This window comes from Nycticebus coucang, chromosome 1 (genome assembly GCF_027406575.1).
Source record: "Nycticebus coucang isolate mNycCou1 chromosome 1, mNycCou1.pri, whole genome shotgun sequence".
NCBI classification, from domain to species: Eukaryota; Metazoa; Chordata; class Mammalia; order Primates; family Lorisidae; genus Nycticebus; species Nycticebus coucang.
The window spans coordinates 18,079,176-18,097,957 of NC_069780.1; the positions used below are offsets into that span (position 1 = coordinate 18,079,176).

General features: G+C 42.8%; 1 protein-coding gene across 7 annotated transcripts in view; it reads right to left on the bottom strand.

Annotated features, from left to right (window-relative positions):
- Positions 1–18,782, bottom strand: part of FAM13A (family with sequence similarity 13 member A) — a 310,218-nt gene that overhangs the window by 13,722 nt on the left and 277,714 nt on the right. For 6 of the 7 annotated variants that reach the window (XM_053606038.1, XM_053606236.1, XM_053606166.1 and 3 more), the window contains 7 exons: positions 15,459–15,672; positions 14,842–14,980; positions 14,024–14,105; positions 12,687–12,907; positions 11,992–12,075; positions 2,924–3,019; positions 1,421–1,504 (listed from right to left, as the gene is read on the bottom strand). In XM_053606038.1, coding sequence (XP_053462013.1) covers positions 1,421–1,504; positions 2,924–3,019; positions 11,992–12,075; positions 12,687–12,907; positions 14,024–14,105; positions 14,842–14,980; positions 15,459–15,672 — 920 coding nt within the window. The remainder of the gene's footprint in view (positions 1–1,420; positions 1,505–2,923; positions 3,020–11,991; positions 12,076–12,686; positions 12,908–14,023; positions 14,106–14,841; positions 14,981–15,458; positions 15,673–18,782) is intronic. The other variant, XM_053606078.1, reaches the window with a different exon arrangement.

Consider the following 18,782-nt stretch of genomic DNA (forward strand, 5'->3'; position numbering starts at 1 on the left):
TCCTGGGCTCAAGTGATTCTCTTGCCTCAGCCTCCCGGGTAGCTGGGACTCCAGGCGCCCGCCACAATGCCTGCTATTTTTAGAGATGGGGTTGAGCTCTTGCTCAAGCTGGAACAGCTCTAATGTTTTGAGACGTAATATAGCATACTGGCACAAATTTCCTAAAATCATCCTTAGAACATTTTTATAAAATAAGTTCTATTAAAAAGAATATGAATAGGAGCACAGGTGTTGCCTAATATTTTAAAAGTAGGCATAGGAAGTGTTTTAAGATCCCCAGGAAGTAAGAAAAGGAATAGAATAAAAGAAAGAAGACTTTGTAGCCTGTGGTCCCTTACCTCAAGCAAGAAAATGGAGAGGTTCTCGCTTGGTGTCCCTCAGTAGAGAAGCCCCTATATTCTGGAATAATCATTCCTAACTATAATAAATAAAGGACACTCCGGGCTTGAAACTGTCATAGAAACGTGAGAACTGAAATTCTTAAAACTCTCCTGCTTTGGGTTTAACTCTCACCTTGAAATTTAATAACTGCTGAAAAACTATCACTGATTTTAAAGAAAAAGTTTGCCCTTGATTTTTCATTTCTAGTGTCCCGTAAAAGGCAGCCCAGTTTGTTTAGCTCTCTAGAAACAAAAACATGAGATAGACCCATTAGGGCCACCCAGGGACATACTCATCTATGGGCACAGACCACATCTATCATTCCTACAAAAGTAGCCACTGATGGGAAGGATTATCTGTGCAAAACCCATAATTACTACTGGAAAAAAAAAAATCAGGGCACCTATTTTAAAGACTTCCGGTCAGAGCACCATATTCGCAGATTAAGAAAGATTATAAAATTAGTCCTGAGGACTAAAGTGCCAGGGGATAGTCGAGAGGAAGGAAGAATGGGGGAATTGCCCTGCAAATCTGCCAAAGACCACTAAGATATCTGTCCATAAAATTATCGTTTTTCATGGGGTGTTACATGTATTGTCTTCGTTAATCCTGATGTTTCGATAAACTCAGTATATGCCATTTTTTTTTTTTTAAAGTTGGTCCAGGGAGCTAATTCAAGTTTTCAGAATATAGAAAATTCCCTCCCCCAATAGGGAAAACAAAAACCAAACAAAAGACAGTGTGGAAAACAAAATCAAAGAAAATAATAGTCCCTGAAAAGTAAAAACAAAACAAACAACAACAAGCACAACAAACGAAAAAAAGAGAGGGAAATGAAATGAAATGAAGGCATCCTACTAGTATATAATATAAATAAAAGGGGGTTGCACAGAGTTGGTTACATGCAGCTGCTGCTTTTTAGGGGACGCCAGGAGAAGCTCAGGGCCCAATCACACAAGCCCTTTGCGTTCGCAGGAGGGAGGAGGAGGCAAGCGAGTGACTCAGATTTAGCGACCAGTCAACAGCTGGAGGTCTTCACCTTTATCTCCTTGAAGAAGGAAGCAGTTTCACCCTCGATAATTGGCTGCAGCAAAGGGCTTCTCCGCTTGCTGGAGGGGGAACCCTGCGACAGGTGTTAACAAGGCGGTTACATTCGGAAACTGGCTCTTCCCCTCCAGCTCTCGGCTCCTCCGGCCTCATCGCGTTCACTGCTGTCATTCAACCACATATCCCAGCCCCTCCCTGCTAACACCCCCAGGAGAGCCTGAAGCACAGTTCTTCTCAGAGTCACTGCCTCCTTTCAGAACCCACACACACAAGTCAAGGGGATACAGCAGAGCAGGGACAGCACATGAGTACTGTGACCAAACCCTCAGGAGAAACACGAGGAGAAATGCTGCCTCCTCCCTCCCAGGCGCGGTCACTGCAGGGCCCATTAGCTGCAATCAGCTGAGGAGAATAACGTGAACTCAACTCAAACTGCAGCACAGAGGTCGTCAGTACCGCCACCCCATTTAGGGACTCTCAGGGTTCTGAATTAGAGAATGAAAGGAATTCCTTTCATTTAATCCCTTTATTAGTTCAATTTACTTCCCGAAAAGTAGGTTTCTTCAAATACACCTGCCTAACGTTATGGACCCTCCCTTCTTCATAAAAACAAGTGCACCGTTAAAGAAATACAAAGGCCATATCCTAGGTAGGCAGAGAAATAAGCAAGATTTCAGGTGGGGCCAGATAGGAGCAGCAGCTGAAGCGAAAGTTGCTGTATTTCAACAGCGACGTCTAAGGCAGGCTATGTCTACTTGTGAAAAAGCCTAAAAGTCAGCAGAGATGAGAGCCCCGGAACAGAGGCAAATGCTTCCCCAACAGATGGCCGGGGCATTACCACCCACTTGCAAGCTGGGCAGAGAGGCCGAGACTGGGAAAGGAACAGGTGGCCCGGCCAAAAGGCTTTCCCACAGCTGAAGGCAAGTTGCCGTTCCTTGCTCTTGACCAAGTCCACTTCCAGGGGCCAAAAGCAGCTAAGTCCAAGGATGGCAGCCACCGACAGCAACTGTTCAATTACCAGCCTCCCTCCCTAGACTTTCCCACACCCTCCAAGAAGAGGGGCCTGAGTCTTGAGTTCCCTAGAGGATTTCTCCCTGGATATGACTCCTGAGGGAATTGCCTCTTCCTTGGATGGGGAGATACTAACAGAGGGCCTTGGGACCAGAGGGGTGCTCTCTGGACTAAAGAGGTCTGGAGAGAGCAGGACCCTTGTCCTCCTGGGGCCCTGTCCCTGGCCAGCACATATCAGATGGACGTAGCCAAAGCATGTCTCTCAGAAGGGAAAACAATTCTATCAGCTTTAGATCTGCTCATTTTTGGCAAGTCTCTGGTAAGATTTTCCTTCCTCAACTTGGTGGGTCACAGGTATTAATGACTGATTCAGCTGGAAAAGCCCATTCTTTAATGAGAAAGTGGGTTAGGGGCCTATTAATATATCCAGGGCCCATTCAAGCAGAAAGGGTTTTTATCAGCCACAGAAAGGCATTTTACTCACAATGATGGGGATGGTGTTGGCTCGGGACAGGATCTGTTTAACCAGCCGGTACCTGTCATATAGTGGCTTCATAACCTGACGTTCGCTCTTTGTTACCTGAAAAGCAAGAACAAGAGTGCTGAGAAGCTTGCCGCTGGGATCAGGCCAGCAGCTGTGCAAGCACGCTCTTAGCCCTGTAGTCCTAGAGAAAACACTCTTACGTCTTGCAACTTAAGTCTTCCCAGTCTCACAAAATTTACTTAAACTGATAATATTTATTCAATCAATATTTAAAATACCTACTTCAGTTGAGGATCAGTGGAAATGGCTTCACTGGTAATACTGCTTGTTCTAAATCAAAGCTATGTTCTCTTTCAGACCCCTGCTTAAAACTCAAGGTTCAGTGCTTTCAGATTACTATTTTCTGGGTCTGGGGAAGAAGCAAGTATGCGTTTCTATTAGAATACTTATCAGGTAGTTCTGTAATCGTGTTATTTACTTGTCTTCCTCCCCACCCCCATGACATTGTTGTGTTTTTAAAAACAAGATTCTGGCAAACATTAGGTATTCAAGGAACCAATCAAGATTCTGGCAAACATTAGGTGTTCATGTGATGAAAAGCACACAAATAGATTTATCTGTGTGTCCCTAAACCTGGCCTGGGGCTCAAAAGCATTTAGAGGAGTGATTCTCCAGGCAGTGGGGAGAAATCAAGCCCCTCATCATCTGCGTGGTGCTTTTCTCTCCTCACCATCACACCTCAAGCTCCAGAAATAAACTAGGTCGTCTCATTCCTCCTTGTCTAATTCCCTCCGTGCTCTTTTGTCTGGCAAATGCCAGACCAGGAGCCACCTCCCTGTGCAGCCTCCTTCCAACACCCCCATCATTTTCTCCTTGTGTCCCCACACCACGGGTACCCCGTAATTCCACAACCACCTTTGTCCCCCACGGCACTATGTGTTGACACACCTGTCTCCTCCTTTAGATCATAGTCCCTTGGGAAAAGGAGTTTGTTTTCGTATCCCTAGTAACTATTTCAGTGCCTGACATAATGGAAATAGCCATAAATGTTTGCGAAATGAGTGACTGAATATTTCAAGCATAAATAGGTTTGCCCAATTTCCAGGTATACAAACGTTTCCTTCGGTTCCTTAAATGGGGAATGACATGAGCGTCTTTGTTTGAAGTTAGCTGTTCGTCCTCTGCGTCCCACAGCACACATAACAAAGCAGGTGTATTTTAGAAGGAAGGAAGGGCAAGTAGTTTCAGCTTTGCCCATTTCTGCTCTGGGTACTTTGGGCCTTCAATGCATAAGTGCATTCTATTTTCTCGCTTTTTCTATTTGCCTGTCGTAAGTGATCAACCATGGGAACACTTTAGACCAGGGGTCCTCAAACTGCGGCTCGCGGGCCACATGCGGCGGTGTGATTATATTTGTTCCCGTTTTGTTTTTTTACTTCAAAATAAGATATGTGCAGTGTGCATAGGAATTGGTTCATAGGTTTTTTTTTTTTTTTTTTAAACTATAGTCCGGCCCTCCAACAGTCTGAGGGACAGTGAACTGGCCCCCTGTTTAAAAAGTTTGAGGACCCCTGCTTTAGACAAACTTCACAAGTCAGGAGTGGTTACTGCCATCATGCGGAACATTCTTGAACTTATTTTCTCTTATTACCAATAATAATAACCTTTTATTTTTCTCTTCTGTTATCACAATATTAAAGGGCGATAGGTATTTTCCTGCTTCTACTACCTACCACACTACAAGTAGTTATAAAGTTGTTATTTCATTAAAAATAACTGTCAAAACTGGAAGGGAACTCAAATTATTTTATATGAAGACAAATGAGGATCAAACCACAGGCGTTACCGCTATATACCTACTACCATGGCTAAAATGGGAAGACAACGTCTAGTGTCAGCAAGAAGGGCGAACTGAACTCTTACTACTGCTGCTAAGGGTGGAACATTTTGAAAAACTATTTGGTAGTATCTACTAAAGCTGAACTTAGGATTCATCATTTCTACTCTTACATATATACCAACAAATGTGGCCTAAGTTCACCAAAAGACATAGTATGCTCATAATAGGCGGTGCCTGTGGCTCAAAGGAGTAGGGCGCTGGCCCCATATACCGGAGATGGCGGGTTCAACCCGGCCCCTGCCAAAAACTGCCAAAAAAAAAAAAAAAAAAAAAAAAGAATGCTCATAGTAGCATTTCTTATAATAGCAGCAAACTGGAAATGACCCATAAGCTCATTAACAATACAAAAGATAAGGTATGTTCCCAAAATTGAATGCTACCCAGCAAAGAGAGAGAGTGCTTGAACCACAGTTATACACAGATGAACCTCAAAGTGACAAAGCCAGGAAAAATATGCCAGACTCACAGAAATACATACATAAGATTGTACTTAAATAAAGGCCAAAAATAAGAAAACAACTCTACAGTGTTAGAAGTTGAGATGGTTGTTTTCCTTGATGGGACCAAGAGTCATGGTACTTACTGGAAGGGAACATGTGGGAGCTCCCAGCTTCTGGAGGAGTGACAACATTTAGTTTCCTGGTGTGGGCGCTGGTATCGGAGTTTACTTTTTGAAATTTCATCAAGCTATATATTTATAATCGGGGCTCTTTTCTGTATTTATGCTATGTAGGCTGAGCACCTCAAATCTGAAAATCTGAAATCTGAAATGTTAAAAAACCTGAAACCTTTTGAGTGCTGACACAATACTCAAAGGAAACGCGCATTGGAGACTTTGCGATTTCAGATGCTCAAACTGTAATTCAATAAAAGTTCAATGATAGCAACAAATAAGCCTGAGGAACAAAGTGACTTGTACAATGTCCCACATAAAATGACAAAGTTTAGGACTGGGACATATGAAATAATTTTTTCAACACAGATGTATCCACTCAATATGCTGCGGCCGCGGCGAAGACACTTCCTAATGCTGTCAACACACAGTATGTGTTCAAAGTGAACAACAGGCGGCTGAGAGGCCGAAGAAACACTAAACATATAAATAATAAGGAGCCAGCATTTCTGCATCCTGGACCAGCATCCACTGACTAGTTAGTTGGCAGAAGCATCTTTGGACCGTAGCAGGAGATCTGGCTGGAAAAATCAACCAAGGATGACAAATACAGCAGAATCCATTCTCCTAATTCATTGTTCAAAAATTGATTTGTATGCTCATACTAATCTGAAATACAATTTAAAAAAAACCAAGTAGAAGATCGTCACGGGTTTAATTCTCTGGCTCATGACACTGACATTTAGATTCCCTACGACTGCACGTGTTTTAATTAGTGACTCTCAAGAAATAATCACCAGTGGGCAAAAATCCAGTTTTGACCATAGAGAGTTAAAACTCATCATGATTCTATCATACTTGATATTGGCATTTGACAGAAGTATCTGAACACCAAAAACACAAAGACTTTTAAGTCTGAGGTGACAGAAAGGGAAGAATTAATACTTCTTGATTCATATCAGAATTGTTTTCATAATATATAGCATTTGAAGCCCAAATCTTGGTAATACTAAACATTAATGTAACTTCCAACCATTGTAAGAATTATCAATGCTGAGTTTGAAAGCAGAGGCACAAGCTAATCCAAAAGTTACGAACAAATCAGGACGCTGACTGAACTACCAAAAAGGGGCCAGCTGGCATTCAATGGACCACAGGAAAACTGTTTGGAAGTTGACATTTCCTATTCCTGAGTCATCCATCAGCTGCTTAGGGATTCTGTTGATCACTAAGAACAGGACTCATGATTCACATAATTTTTTTTCTTTTAGTGGTGGTGCTGGTAGAGATAGGGTCTCACTCTGTTGCCTAGCCTGGAGTGCAGTGGTGTCTTCACGGCATCACTGCAGCCTCAAACTCCTGTGCTCAAACAATCCTCTGCCTTAGCCACCCAGTAGCTGAGACTACAGGCACCTGCTACAGAGCCTGGCTACTTTATTTTATTTATTTATTTTTTTAGAGATGGGATCTTGCTATGTTGCCCAGACTAGTCTCAAACACTTGGCCTCAAGCAATCCCAAAGTGCTGGGATTATAGGTGTGAGCCAATGAGCCCAGCCACACTAGAAAATCTTTATAATCCACAATGCTTGTAAATAACTTTAGGCCAAGCATATAGCATACTGTTTCTTCAAAATAATCTCACTCTTCTTGCTCCAAAACTTTTAACTTTCATTTAAGTGGTAGTGATGAATGGTTTTCCAGTGTGTGGAAACAGATATTATTAAGAGGTATTTTTGCATATAAGTCAAACAACATGAATATCTAGACAAGAGCTAATGGGAGGCGGCAGCATTTCCACAATCTTTCCTAATGATTTAAAGAAATTTTTACCTATTGGACTCTTACGCCCCTATTTGGCTTCTTGAGAAGTCTCACACAGTATGTCAAAACACAAAGGGAACACTTGCCCATAAATCCACATTTAATTAGTGGCAAGTCTGGAACAGAAATCAGAAAGGCCTGCTAAGGCAGCATTTGCCTGTCCGTAGCTTTTCTAACACTTTTTGCCTTAGCCTTACATAAAACTATGAAACACCAATTTGGTTGCTGTTACCTGGACAAAACTACAGAGGTGAAAGGTCCAATGACTAAAATATTTATTTTGAAGATAAAGATCATGAACAGCAGCAGGTATGATGGTAGCATTATCTTCTAACAGCATCAGACCAAGTTGTCTTCTTGGTAGAAAGAACTCTGTGCTGCATGCTGAGAACTCTGCCTAGATTGAGTTTACAACAATCTCTGCTTACAAATAGCGGCATAAAGGCACAGCATTGTGAGGAACTATGGTACAGACAGACCAGAACCTATACTGCCTCGAAATCTTCTTAGTAAAACAAAAAGTGGTTTGAGCTTGTGTGTGGGGGGAGTATATTTGAGTCATAAAACTGCTGGGAGGAGAAGACAAGATGAAATGGATTTTATAATCATCGCTGCCTTGGTCTTTTAATCTGGAAAACAGCAACTCTTTTTCTTTTTTTTATTAGTATTAGATCATAGCTGTGTACATTAATGTGATCATGGGGCACCATGCACTGGGTTTATAAACAGTTCGACACATTTTCATCACACTGGTTAACATAGCATTCCTGGCATTTTCTTAGTTATTGTGTTAAGACAATCATATTCTGCATTCACTAAATTTCACATGTACCCTTGTTAGATGCACCGCAGGTGATTCCTTTTGGAAAGATGTTTGGAGAACACTTAGAGATCTAAAAATAGATCTGCCATTCAATCCTATAATTCCTCTACTAGGTATATACCCAGAAGACCAAAAATCACATTATAACAAAGATATTTGTACCAGAATGTTTATTGCAGCCCTATTCATAATTGCTAAGTCATGGAAAAAGCCCAGGTGCCCATCGATCCACGAATGGATCAATAAATTGTGGTATATGTACACCATGGAATATTAAGCAACTCTTTTTCATTATCAGGTAATGATAGTAGGCCGTCCGTACAAAGATCAGAATGTCCAAAATAGCAGCTGGCCAAAGGATAGTATTTATATAAGGCCTCATAATTTGCATGTACATTTGAACATGGCTACGTTTAATGTTGAGTTAGTCCCCATGGTTATGAAACACAAGATTAAAATATAATAATGGGGAAGAGACGCAAGAAAAACCCCCAGGACCCTGATCAGGGCAGCCCCCTCCCTCCCCTCTGCGTTCATTATCAAAGAGTAGGAGGCAGGAGAGGTGGCAGACACAGTGAGCTGGAGCCACGTGCTACACCTCTCTCTGTGACAGTCTTTTCACAAGGTCCTTAAATGTTATAAAGGACACACTTTAGTAATAATTGGTAGGGAATAACATGCCCATATGTAAGTGACATGTTTTTCATACACGTGTCCAATGCCTTGTTAAAACAAGCAGCTTTGCTAAACAATGTACAGAAACAGCAGGTAAAGGTTTTAGCATAAGATTTTGATAGTGCCCCTTTCAATCAGTATCTGTGGACTCAGCAAAAATTTAGGAGTTTTGAGCACTTCCTTTAAAAAAAAAAATGGAGTTTGGAACAATAGTTTAGCTCTGGAAATACATCTATTTTCTTCTAAGAAGACTGTTGTCCCAGTGGTATTTACGGTCCAGGGTCCAGGGTAACACCACAGATCTAAGAATTATAAGTTTACTCTTTGATTTTCAGATTGGCTAGATACCAAATGAACTCTGCTTTTCCTGAGGGGATTGAAGCATCACGTTCCAAAGAAAGAGGTAAAGCCTGGCCCAGGACCAGATAAAAACAATATACAAATTTCCTAAAGCATTTGTTCCTACCCTATGAGAGGTCAGAATCTGGACCCACCTGAAAGAATCATGAAAAGAAGGGAATGATAAGGCGGGACCAAGAACCGATACGCGATTCCTCAGGAGAAGAGGGCTAATAATTTACATTCTTTTCCAATTTATTATTTTTTTAATTTACTTTTTTCAGGGGTGGGGAAATATATAACTTTTATTATTTACATACATTGGGGTTCACTTAAAATAGGTTGATTAGAATTATAGTTAGACTCAGAGGCTTGTTTATCCTCCGAATAAAGGAAAAAATAGTTTTAATCAAACAATGTTTATAGGAGGCCATTGTTTAAAACAACCTAGAGTGGGGTTTCTGGAGCCAGGTGCCACGTAATATTGTATAGCAATGGGGTCTCTCCACTGCCCATGACGAGCTCATTGCAGCCTGAACTCAAGGATCCTCCCACCTGAGCCCCCTGAGTAGCTGGGACTACAGATTCATCACTGCACCTCATACAGCTGATCTTTAAAATGGGTCATTTCCCAAAGAAACAAGAGATTCACTATAACTGATCAGAAGGAGCTTCTGGGCTACCATAAGTTCCCTCTGTGTTATCACTATTAAGGAAATTGACTTTAATTGTAGAAAAGCCCAGTTAGATGTTTATATTAATTTTTATTAATTGTGTAAGTCAACTCATACATACTCCTTGACAGTGGCTGTCTTCAATAAGAACAGTAGCTTTTTACTTCCCTGGTATAAGAGGGGGTAACCTTCCTCAAAGTTCAACCCAGGCTTACCTGAGCCACATAAAGCCTAAAAGGCAGAATTCTTCCTACATCTTTTGAGCCTCAATTGCCTTTAGCTCAAAATAAATGGCATAATTTGGGGGTGGCATACTCTGATGCCTCTCAGAGCAACTCCGATGAGCAACAGAAACAATAAACCTGAAACAAATAGCTGACAATTTTTCTAATATCACACATGTTTGATGATTTATAATATAATCTAGAAATTGGTTATCAACATCAGCATCAACCTCAAGGTTGCTTTCCTCAAACAGTTCTTTCTTGATTTAATCATTAAATTAGAAATTGGCCAGAGAAAGTAAACCTATCATTATAAGAGAAGTGAGAACTATCATTTATCGTGTAATCTGAAAGCCAGCCCACCCCACTTCCGCAGTGCCAGACATCTTACTGGTAAAGACAGAGATAAACGTGTGTCCCTGCTGACACTGAGTCCCCATGACAACCTGTAACAGGCATCTGTGCAGACAGAGCACTGGGGCTCTGCGAGGTTTCCTGAGCAGCCCAGCGCCACAGAGCTAGTCTCAGCAGGGCTGGGTTTTGCATCTTGGTCTGGCGATTCTAAGACCCGCAGTGTCTGCAGGTTGCCTCAGTCCTGGCAGAATGAGAGAATCTGTTCCCAACTCAAAGCAATAGTCACCACAGCTCACACACACCGATGGACTGGCAGCAAAAGTCCCTAAGTCTTTAAAGGAATCAATCTATCAATGTCATAACCTGAACCCACACAGTGAAAAGGGGAAACGTACAAGAAGGGAAACAGCACTGCCACCTCCTTCCCCGAGGCCAGCTATCTATAGCTGCCAGGGGATCTATAGCTTAGGTTCTGAGCCTACTGTGGAGAAGGGCTTCTCTCTGTTAAAAGAAGTTCTGTTTTCCCTCTAGTTCCGAATACTCCAGTGGAGAAGGACAAAGTTTCACAAAGTATCTGAGCTCTAGAGCATTTACTGTTTGGTTCGATGCCTTTAAAAAATCCAATACAAAACTTGGCTGAAGTGTCAGTATTTTTCCATTGCAGAGACAGGCCAGCAAAATCAATCATGAGTTCCAGTATTTTACTTTTTTAAAGTTTAAACCCAGTACTTTAGAACCCAAATGCCACGGAGGAGCCTTCTACAGGTAGTCACTGGGCACCTGTCATGTGTCGCATCTTACGCTAGAGGCTGAGGACTAGGGTCACCACTAGGTGAGTGATGCCCAGAATCTTTATTTAAAACAACATATTTTAGATGAAAAGACTATATCCCTTATATAGTTGTGACTGAGACTGGAAAACAAGTATCTGCGGCTGTATAAAAATTCATCTGTAAAGCTAAACTTCATGCTTCCTCATCCCTGCCTTCAAGAATTTGGATTCCTTTGTTAAAAGTAACTGACAAGCAGGATGTCTGCTTACAAGTTCCTCCAGGAGGACAGCAGAAGCCCTTCATGCCACTGCCTCTGCCGCAGCATAACAATATCCAATAAACGATATGATAATTCCTGGTGTTAGGGAAAGGCAGAGCCATGTTTTGGGTTCTTTACACTTTCAGTTTTGAGTTTCAGCTGGAACTTCACAGGCAAATGCTGGTTGCCACTGCATTGCAGAGAGATCACAATTTACGGCAGCTCATTCTCGTTTTAACACCTTCGTTTTATGAATGAGAAAACCTACTGTACTACTTATGGGGCAGCCACAGGGACAAGGAAGCCTCCTCACCCCAGGGCTCCGTGCACCTTATACTCTGACGTCTTATCTCCCCTGCCCCCTGAAGTAGTAGCCTAATCACTAAATTTTAGGTGTAAACGAATTTTTCCTTGAGCTCACTTAAGTTCAGCTAAGCCTTCAGGAAGCTTAGTCATGGTGCACATGTACAGAGTCCTCCTTTTATTCTGAAAATAAAGAAAGCAACCATGAGAGATCCCCATTGGCAAGACACTGAACACAGAAAATCTGTTTGCTTCAGAGTATAAAGCCTGACAATGGACCCGGATCCCGGAGTCCAGCGGTCACTTACCGGCCGTCCATGAATGCTTTCATAATATAACAGGGCCTTCTGCAGGGCCACTTTCTCGTTAGCAATTTGGTCTTTGGTCATATCCTGTAAAAACATAGGGATACAGAAATGAAAGAGAAGGAAAACATTTGTGAATATTCCAACTTCTTTATTTAAACAAATCTACCAAAGCATGGTTAAATAGAAGCCTCCCACAATAGCCCTCGCTCTAACTAAAGTCCACTCAGGAATCAGTCCTTTCTGAGCTCCTGCTAGCAAGATGGGTGGCACAGCAGGGCTACCACCTACTCCCTGGATCTCCCATGCAGCAGCAAAGGCTGAATACTGAGGTGAGCAGGGATGTGGGGCCCACGGGGCTTACTCCACGGCCCCTGAAATCAGAGTTACAGGTTACCCAATCCAAAGGTTTGCCTATGACCTTTCTACCTGAGAGTCACCAAATGGCCCATTAACCTAATCAAGTTCATTCTGCAATATATACAATAGAGTTTTCTGCTTTGGATGTGTAGTGAAAAACCAAAGTGAACATGCTCTGCAGCTGTTGCACCTGCCTCTGCAGACGTGTAGGATCGCAGCAGGCTTGACAAGGCAGCCCCTTCCTGTGGGGAGGCGTGCAGCCCGCCCACGTTGCTACTACCTGGGCCCCGTAGTTTAGGACCAGCAGGCAGCTCGGGGACATCACAGAATCATCGCACCTTAATGTCCTCGGGCCGGCTGGCCTCTGCCCGCTTCTCCTGCAGCTTCCGCTGGATAGTCTCCAGTGTGGCTTCAAGGCTGGGCTCGGTTGCTCTGTCTACCGGCTCTTGCTTCCTCTCATCTTCTTTCTCAAGCTGGGAACCAAAACTCTTGGGGAGTGTGTTGCTTCGCTGCCGCATCCTGGGAGTTAGATCCTCTTCAGATATCTTGAGTTTGGACTCTAGTTAAGATTTGGGGGTAAAGTTACAGGAGAATTGATGTCTGCTGAACACAGGTTGCTTTCCCCTGGTGTCGAGAACGGCTTAATCCTGTCTTTGTTAAGAGTATCTGATTACTGTATCAGCAGAAATCTCCAGTTATTACATAAAACCTGAGCTAAGGATGATGCCTTCCTGGATTATTTGGAATGTTTCCCTTAACCCTAATTCCTGCTAGGGAAACGTCTGCTATTTAATATCCATGCTCTAGCCACAACACCCTGTATGTTGTTCTCAGAACGTGGCAGATGCCCTCCCATACTTGTTCTGTAAGTTATATTTTGTTGTTTTTGTTGTTTGTTTTATCTGTTGCCCTGGCTAGAGTGCCATAGGCTTAGCCTAGCTCACTACAACCTCAGACTCCTGGGTTCAAGCGATCCTCTTGCCTCAGCCTCCCAAGCAGCTGGGACCTCAGGAACCCATCACAATGCCCAGCTAATTTTTCTACTTTTATTAGATATGGGGTCTTGCTTTGCTCAGGCTGGTCTTCAACTCCTGACCTCAAGCAATCCTCCTGCCTTGGTCTCCCAGAGTGCTAGGATTATAGGCGTGAGCCTCCGTATCTGTTCTATTTTCCCTACATTTTTAAAGGTATTTACTGATCTAATGCCTAACCACTAGCCAACTTTTTCTGTATGACTCCTTTTGAAATTATTTTTATTTTGTGTTCTATTTAGTGGTTTATATGACTCTGTCCCTTAGAGGATATCAAGCTCTTTGATGGACAAATCCTTTTCAGGTTCATCACTGTCTCTGTATGTTTACTCCTAACATACTAGCAGGTGAAGCCTTGGATTAAACTGGTGCTTAAGAACTGTTGACTTGAAACCATTCTCCTTCTATTAGGGATTTAAGGAAATTAAGAAATACTGTGGGATTTGCATCTTAGCTGATCTAGTTACTCTGTGATTAAGACCAGGGGAAGACACGGGGATGTGAACACTCTGAAGACCTGAACATGAGGAAGCATCTTCAAGGACCCTGGAACACCTTAGCAGTGACCCTCAGTAAGAGGGGAAGTGATGGATTCCACCCCTGGCTTGTGTAGAACTGAGCCACAGGTCCAAAACGTCACCTACCTTTAAGCTGTTTGCGGAATTTGGCAAGGTCATTTGTCCATTTCAGAACCTCTGGGTTGGCGGCTTTGTCACTGTGGGAAGGCTGAGAAGAGGAAGTCTAGAGTCAATGTCTTGGAAGTGGGGCAGGGAAAACAAGAAGTGTTGGATGGTCATTTATGTTTTCAATAGGAAGGAAAAGTTGAGTCTCATCAGAGTAAGAAATTAACCATGACCAATCAGAAAAATGTCATCAGTGTAATTCATTATCCTCTCCTACATCTGGTTATTTTTGATGCTTTCAAAAAATTCCTCAGAGGCTGGGTCTTCACGATCAGGAACTCCTGGGAGGTCCATGGCCCTCTTCCCTCCCATCATCTGTACAGTCCAGCCTGCGAGACTAACACAAGTACAAAACACAGAAAATAATGTTTTGCACCATAGCCACCATGAAAAAGATGCCTTTCCGCCACTCTTGTGGGAAACATGAGGATAGAGCTGAGTATACAATGAACTGAATACTCATAAAATTTTGGGAGATAATACTGAATTAAGTTTTGGCAGACAAAAGATTTTATTCAGCAATATTTTTTCCATTCTTGCTCACTGATAAATTTATAAAATGTAGACTTAAAACGTTCGATTTACTTATTAGGATACGTTTGGGCAAGAAAAATGCAGATATAGGATGAGTGGGATTTATCAGGGTTTATTATCCATTCCTTTCTGCCTTTTTGTTTTGAGATTCCCTAGAAATCTCCCTTAACACTTGGTCACTCCTTTGAGTTGTTGACAGGCTGGCATGTTGGGGAGGAGAAGAGGACGGTGTGAGGGGCACGTACTCTGTACTTTCTCTCTTCTTCAAATCTATCCTCAAACTTCCGGATCTTCTTTTTAAGGCTCTGAATCCTCCGAGTGAGCTGGGCAGGTGTCAGGTCCTCCTGCTCATCGTCATAGGACCCCAGAGAGGAGCTTCGCCGCCTGTGAGGGAGATGACGTGGGTCAGCCTCCCCAGGAGCAGTCACTGCCTGCCGAGAGGGGCTCTGGGGCCTGGATGCCAGACGGGGTTGGGAAGGAGGACAGAACAGCCTCTGTCCTCTTGAGTAAAAGAGTTGATAGATTGACTTTATACCACCTATTCAGCATGCCTGGCCTTTCCCGCTTATATTTACAATTAGCAACAGTAGGGCTAACTGTCTACCTTTGCTTGGGGCCTAAATTTGACAGAGCTTTGGAAAGAAGGTACTAGGTAAATTCAGTATGTGATACTGCAGTTGGGCCACAGTTCAAGTGAAAAACTACAACACAGCCTGTATGCTAGGATGGAGAATTTCAAGTATGTTTCTCCAGAGACTCATAACTTCATTTAGAGAAACTTCCTGGCCATCAGCGCCATTCCTGTCCTTTCTAGTATTGTGGGGATGGGGCATTTGTTTACCAGCAATGTAGAGAAACCTACCTCATGAAAGAGTGGGAATTCGGGGGAGAAGGAGGCACTTCCGTGTCATCTAGGTACTGCCGGCCCTGCCCGTAAGCGTAGGACCGAGGAGAGGGCAAGGGGTCGCTGCCTTCCTCCAGCAGCTGGCGAATCAAGCGCCCGGCCTGCGGGGAGGGGTGAGCGTCGTCAGCCTCTGTGGTCTCCCTCTGGCAGGAGGAGAAAGCAGGGGGGGGCTCTGCAAAATAACAGGGATTAGAGCTCAGAACTGTTCTTTAAAGCATACCTGCTACCTGGGTTTCTAGAAAGCTTGAGGAAGCTGGCTGCTGAGTGGTTGCCCATCTTAGACCTGAGCCCAGACTGGAGACACCGTGCCTCAGCTGAAATCACCAGTATAGCTGACAGCCGTCATCTCCCTTCTCACTGGCTTTCAAAGGGAATTTCCTGGGGCTGCCCCAGGAATAGGCTTGAAAGTCACAATCCCAGCAGATTGGCGAAGATGACTTTTCCACGTAAGGACATTACTGAAACTAAAAGCAAGTGTGTCGGGGAGGGAGGTGTCCGCTGTCAAGAATATGCTGGTATGTCCTTGGAAAAAACTAAGGAATCGGGCAAGGGAATCACATCAGTCTTGTGACAGCCGATTTATTTAGGAGTTTATGACGTCCTTTGAGGTCAGCTGGTAAACTGCTGTGTGTGCTTCTGCTTAGGGGCTTGGGATTAGCACTTCAGATGCAAGCCTTGCACAGGAAACTTAGAAGCCGCTCAAGACTAGAGTTACAGGGAGATGCATACTAAGTTAGTCGAGAGAAAAAAGAGCAAATTGCTTTAGATAATCAGTAAGAGAAAAATAGATTCAGCACAAAATCCTGATCTCTCATTTTGGGAGAAAAGAGGGTGACTCACTGCGAGACTCAATATATTCCTTCCCTTATTAAAAAAAAAAAAAACATTAAAAGATTTTAAAGATAGATCTCACATGATATAGGGTATTTCATTCATAATGTTTTGCATTAAAAAAAGAGTCATGCTTTAAATTCACTGTGGATTACTGTGATTACGTAAGACTGGAATTTAGTCATGATCTTAAAAATTCTGGGATTCCTAGAGTTTGAATCATCAACAGTTTCTCCTTCAGCTATCACACTATAAAATGTACAAAATTTTCCCAAGTGCTTACTCAGCCTTCTATCTAAAAAGACCACACCAGCACTGCAGAAAGCGGGGGCTGAGTGTGACTTCAGACGTCACTCCATCTTGCGATTTCTCAGCTTTGATGACACATCAGAATCACGAGAGAAGGTTTAGGTGACCACCCACACAGAGGCCCCCTCACTGCTCAAGGACACGAGTATTTAGGGGCGGGCCCAGCTCTGCCCACTTTAAAAGCTGTCCAAGCCATGCTAATGTGCAGCCAGGTTTGAGCCCCACAGATCTACCCCAGCAGGTGACAGACCAGGAGGTAACTGAAACCCCGAGAGCTGGGACTGGAAACAAAGTCTCCTGACTTCAGATCTGGGCTTCAATTCAGAATGTGCCAAGTGCTTCCCTAACGGTGATGACTGTCTGAGATTTTTGCAGACCCCACGGTGTAACAGGGAAGACAGGCACATTAATTAACCTCACCTGGAATGAAGTTCATCTAACTTTATGTGCTTTAAGAGAAAAAAATGAGGATGAACCCTGGGATGAGGTCCACAGGTCTCAAAATTTGAAGAGAACTAAGTTATCTGGGAACCCAGACAAAAACGTTAAGGAAAAATGGAAGCAGTGTTAAAGACAGATTCTTATCTAATGAGGCTCAGTAAGTGGCAGGGAACATGTTGGGAGATCCACTTGGCTCAAGTCGGAGATGAACAAGAGGTGTTTCGTCACTTGTGCTAATATCGTCCGGCTGCTCCTCCCAAGGGGCAGAGCTTAGGCGTGAGCACTCAGAGCTCCTAATGTAAGAGAATAACAAGGGGACGGAGAGGCGAGCGAAGGAGAATGGAGTGGAAAGTAACTCCCAGAAAGAAAGTAAAAAATTGAGTGTTCAGTTGTAGAAAATGAAACTGAGAAACTGAGCAGGCTGGATCTTCTCTTTCATGATATTTCATCAGACAGCAGGAATTTTCTGCAAGGAAATTAATCGAGGCAGGACAGGGAAAGGGTTAAAGTGGCTTGAATAGTAAAGCAGCAGGCATAAGCTGCCAAAAGGTGGCAACCAGTGCAAAACAACAGGGGAGGGAGGGCGCCCAGCCCTGCAGGACAGAGGCTTTGGCAAGGTGAGTCTGATGTTGATCTTGGCAGATAGGTGAGCTGGGTAATTTGACACTTCTACTCATTAAAACTTAGGTTGAAAAAATGTTACCTTACATCCTGGAACCCTTTGATTTGTTTGAACCTTAAGAACTGATCTTTAAGTTTTCAACCATGTGGTCTCTTTGCATACAAAATTTTACTGCAAGAGCGTGTCTGTGCCCATTAACCAAACATGTCTCTGATAAAAGAGAAATTGCGATGTTAAAATCACAATAAACCCCGAATCATGGAAATGACTGATTACTACTTAATGCTTTGTGGCTAACACAAGGCCCCCGTCAGCATTCTTGTTTCTTGTTTTGTGGTTCCATTCTTCCCCAATCACTTCACAGACAGAAACAGCACATGTGTCCCTTCCTAGTGTCACCAGCAGTATACCATGAATACAGCTGAAGAAATTCTAGCTTACAGGTGACATTTTCTCTTAAAGCGCAGAGTCAGACCAAATCAATCCACGTATTTAAAAATGAGAAATGTCAAACCACTGATGAATTTCAACTTTAACAAAATAAAAAGGAATGTGTCGTTAGTCTGCACATAGAACAGAAGTGAAAAGTTTTTCACTTATGCAACAAGAAAGGCTTATGTGATTTCTCTTCCCCTTTTCTCTCTTTCCTGTTATTTTATACAAGCTTATAATTTAAGGCTCCTATTCAAAAGACTTTTAAAAAGTAATAGGTACTATGTAGTTCAATACAGCAATCAATAAAACCATTTGAAATGATCTAAAAATACAAGGCCCTCACGTTCTGACGGTCGGCACTTAACAGAAACAGGCAAGAACTAGGAACAATAGTTGTGCCTTGCAAGTCCAGTTGCATTGTGAGCCTGGAGAGCCGCTTTTGAGGATGTATTCACTGACTGTTCCCAATCGCTAGTTTGGGACTTATTATTATTATTTTTTTAAATATTTTAACCAGTCATTCTAGAGCAAGGAAAGAGAGGAGTATATTGCAAGAAAATTATTCAAAGGGAAAACAGAAAAGATGTGAGGGTTTACACCTCACTGTCAGGTAAAACAAATGCATTTTCCTACCTAGACCCAAA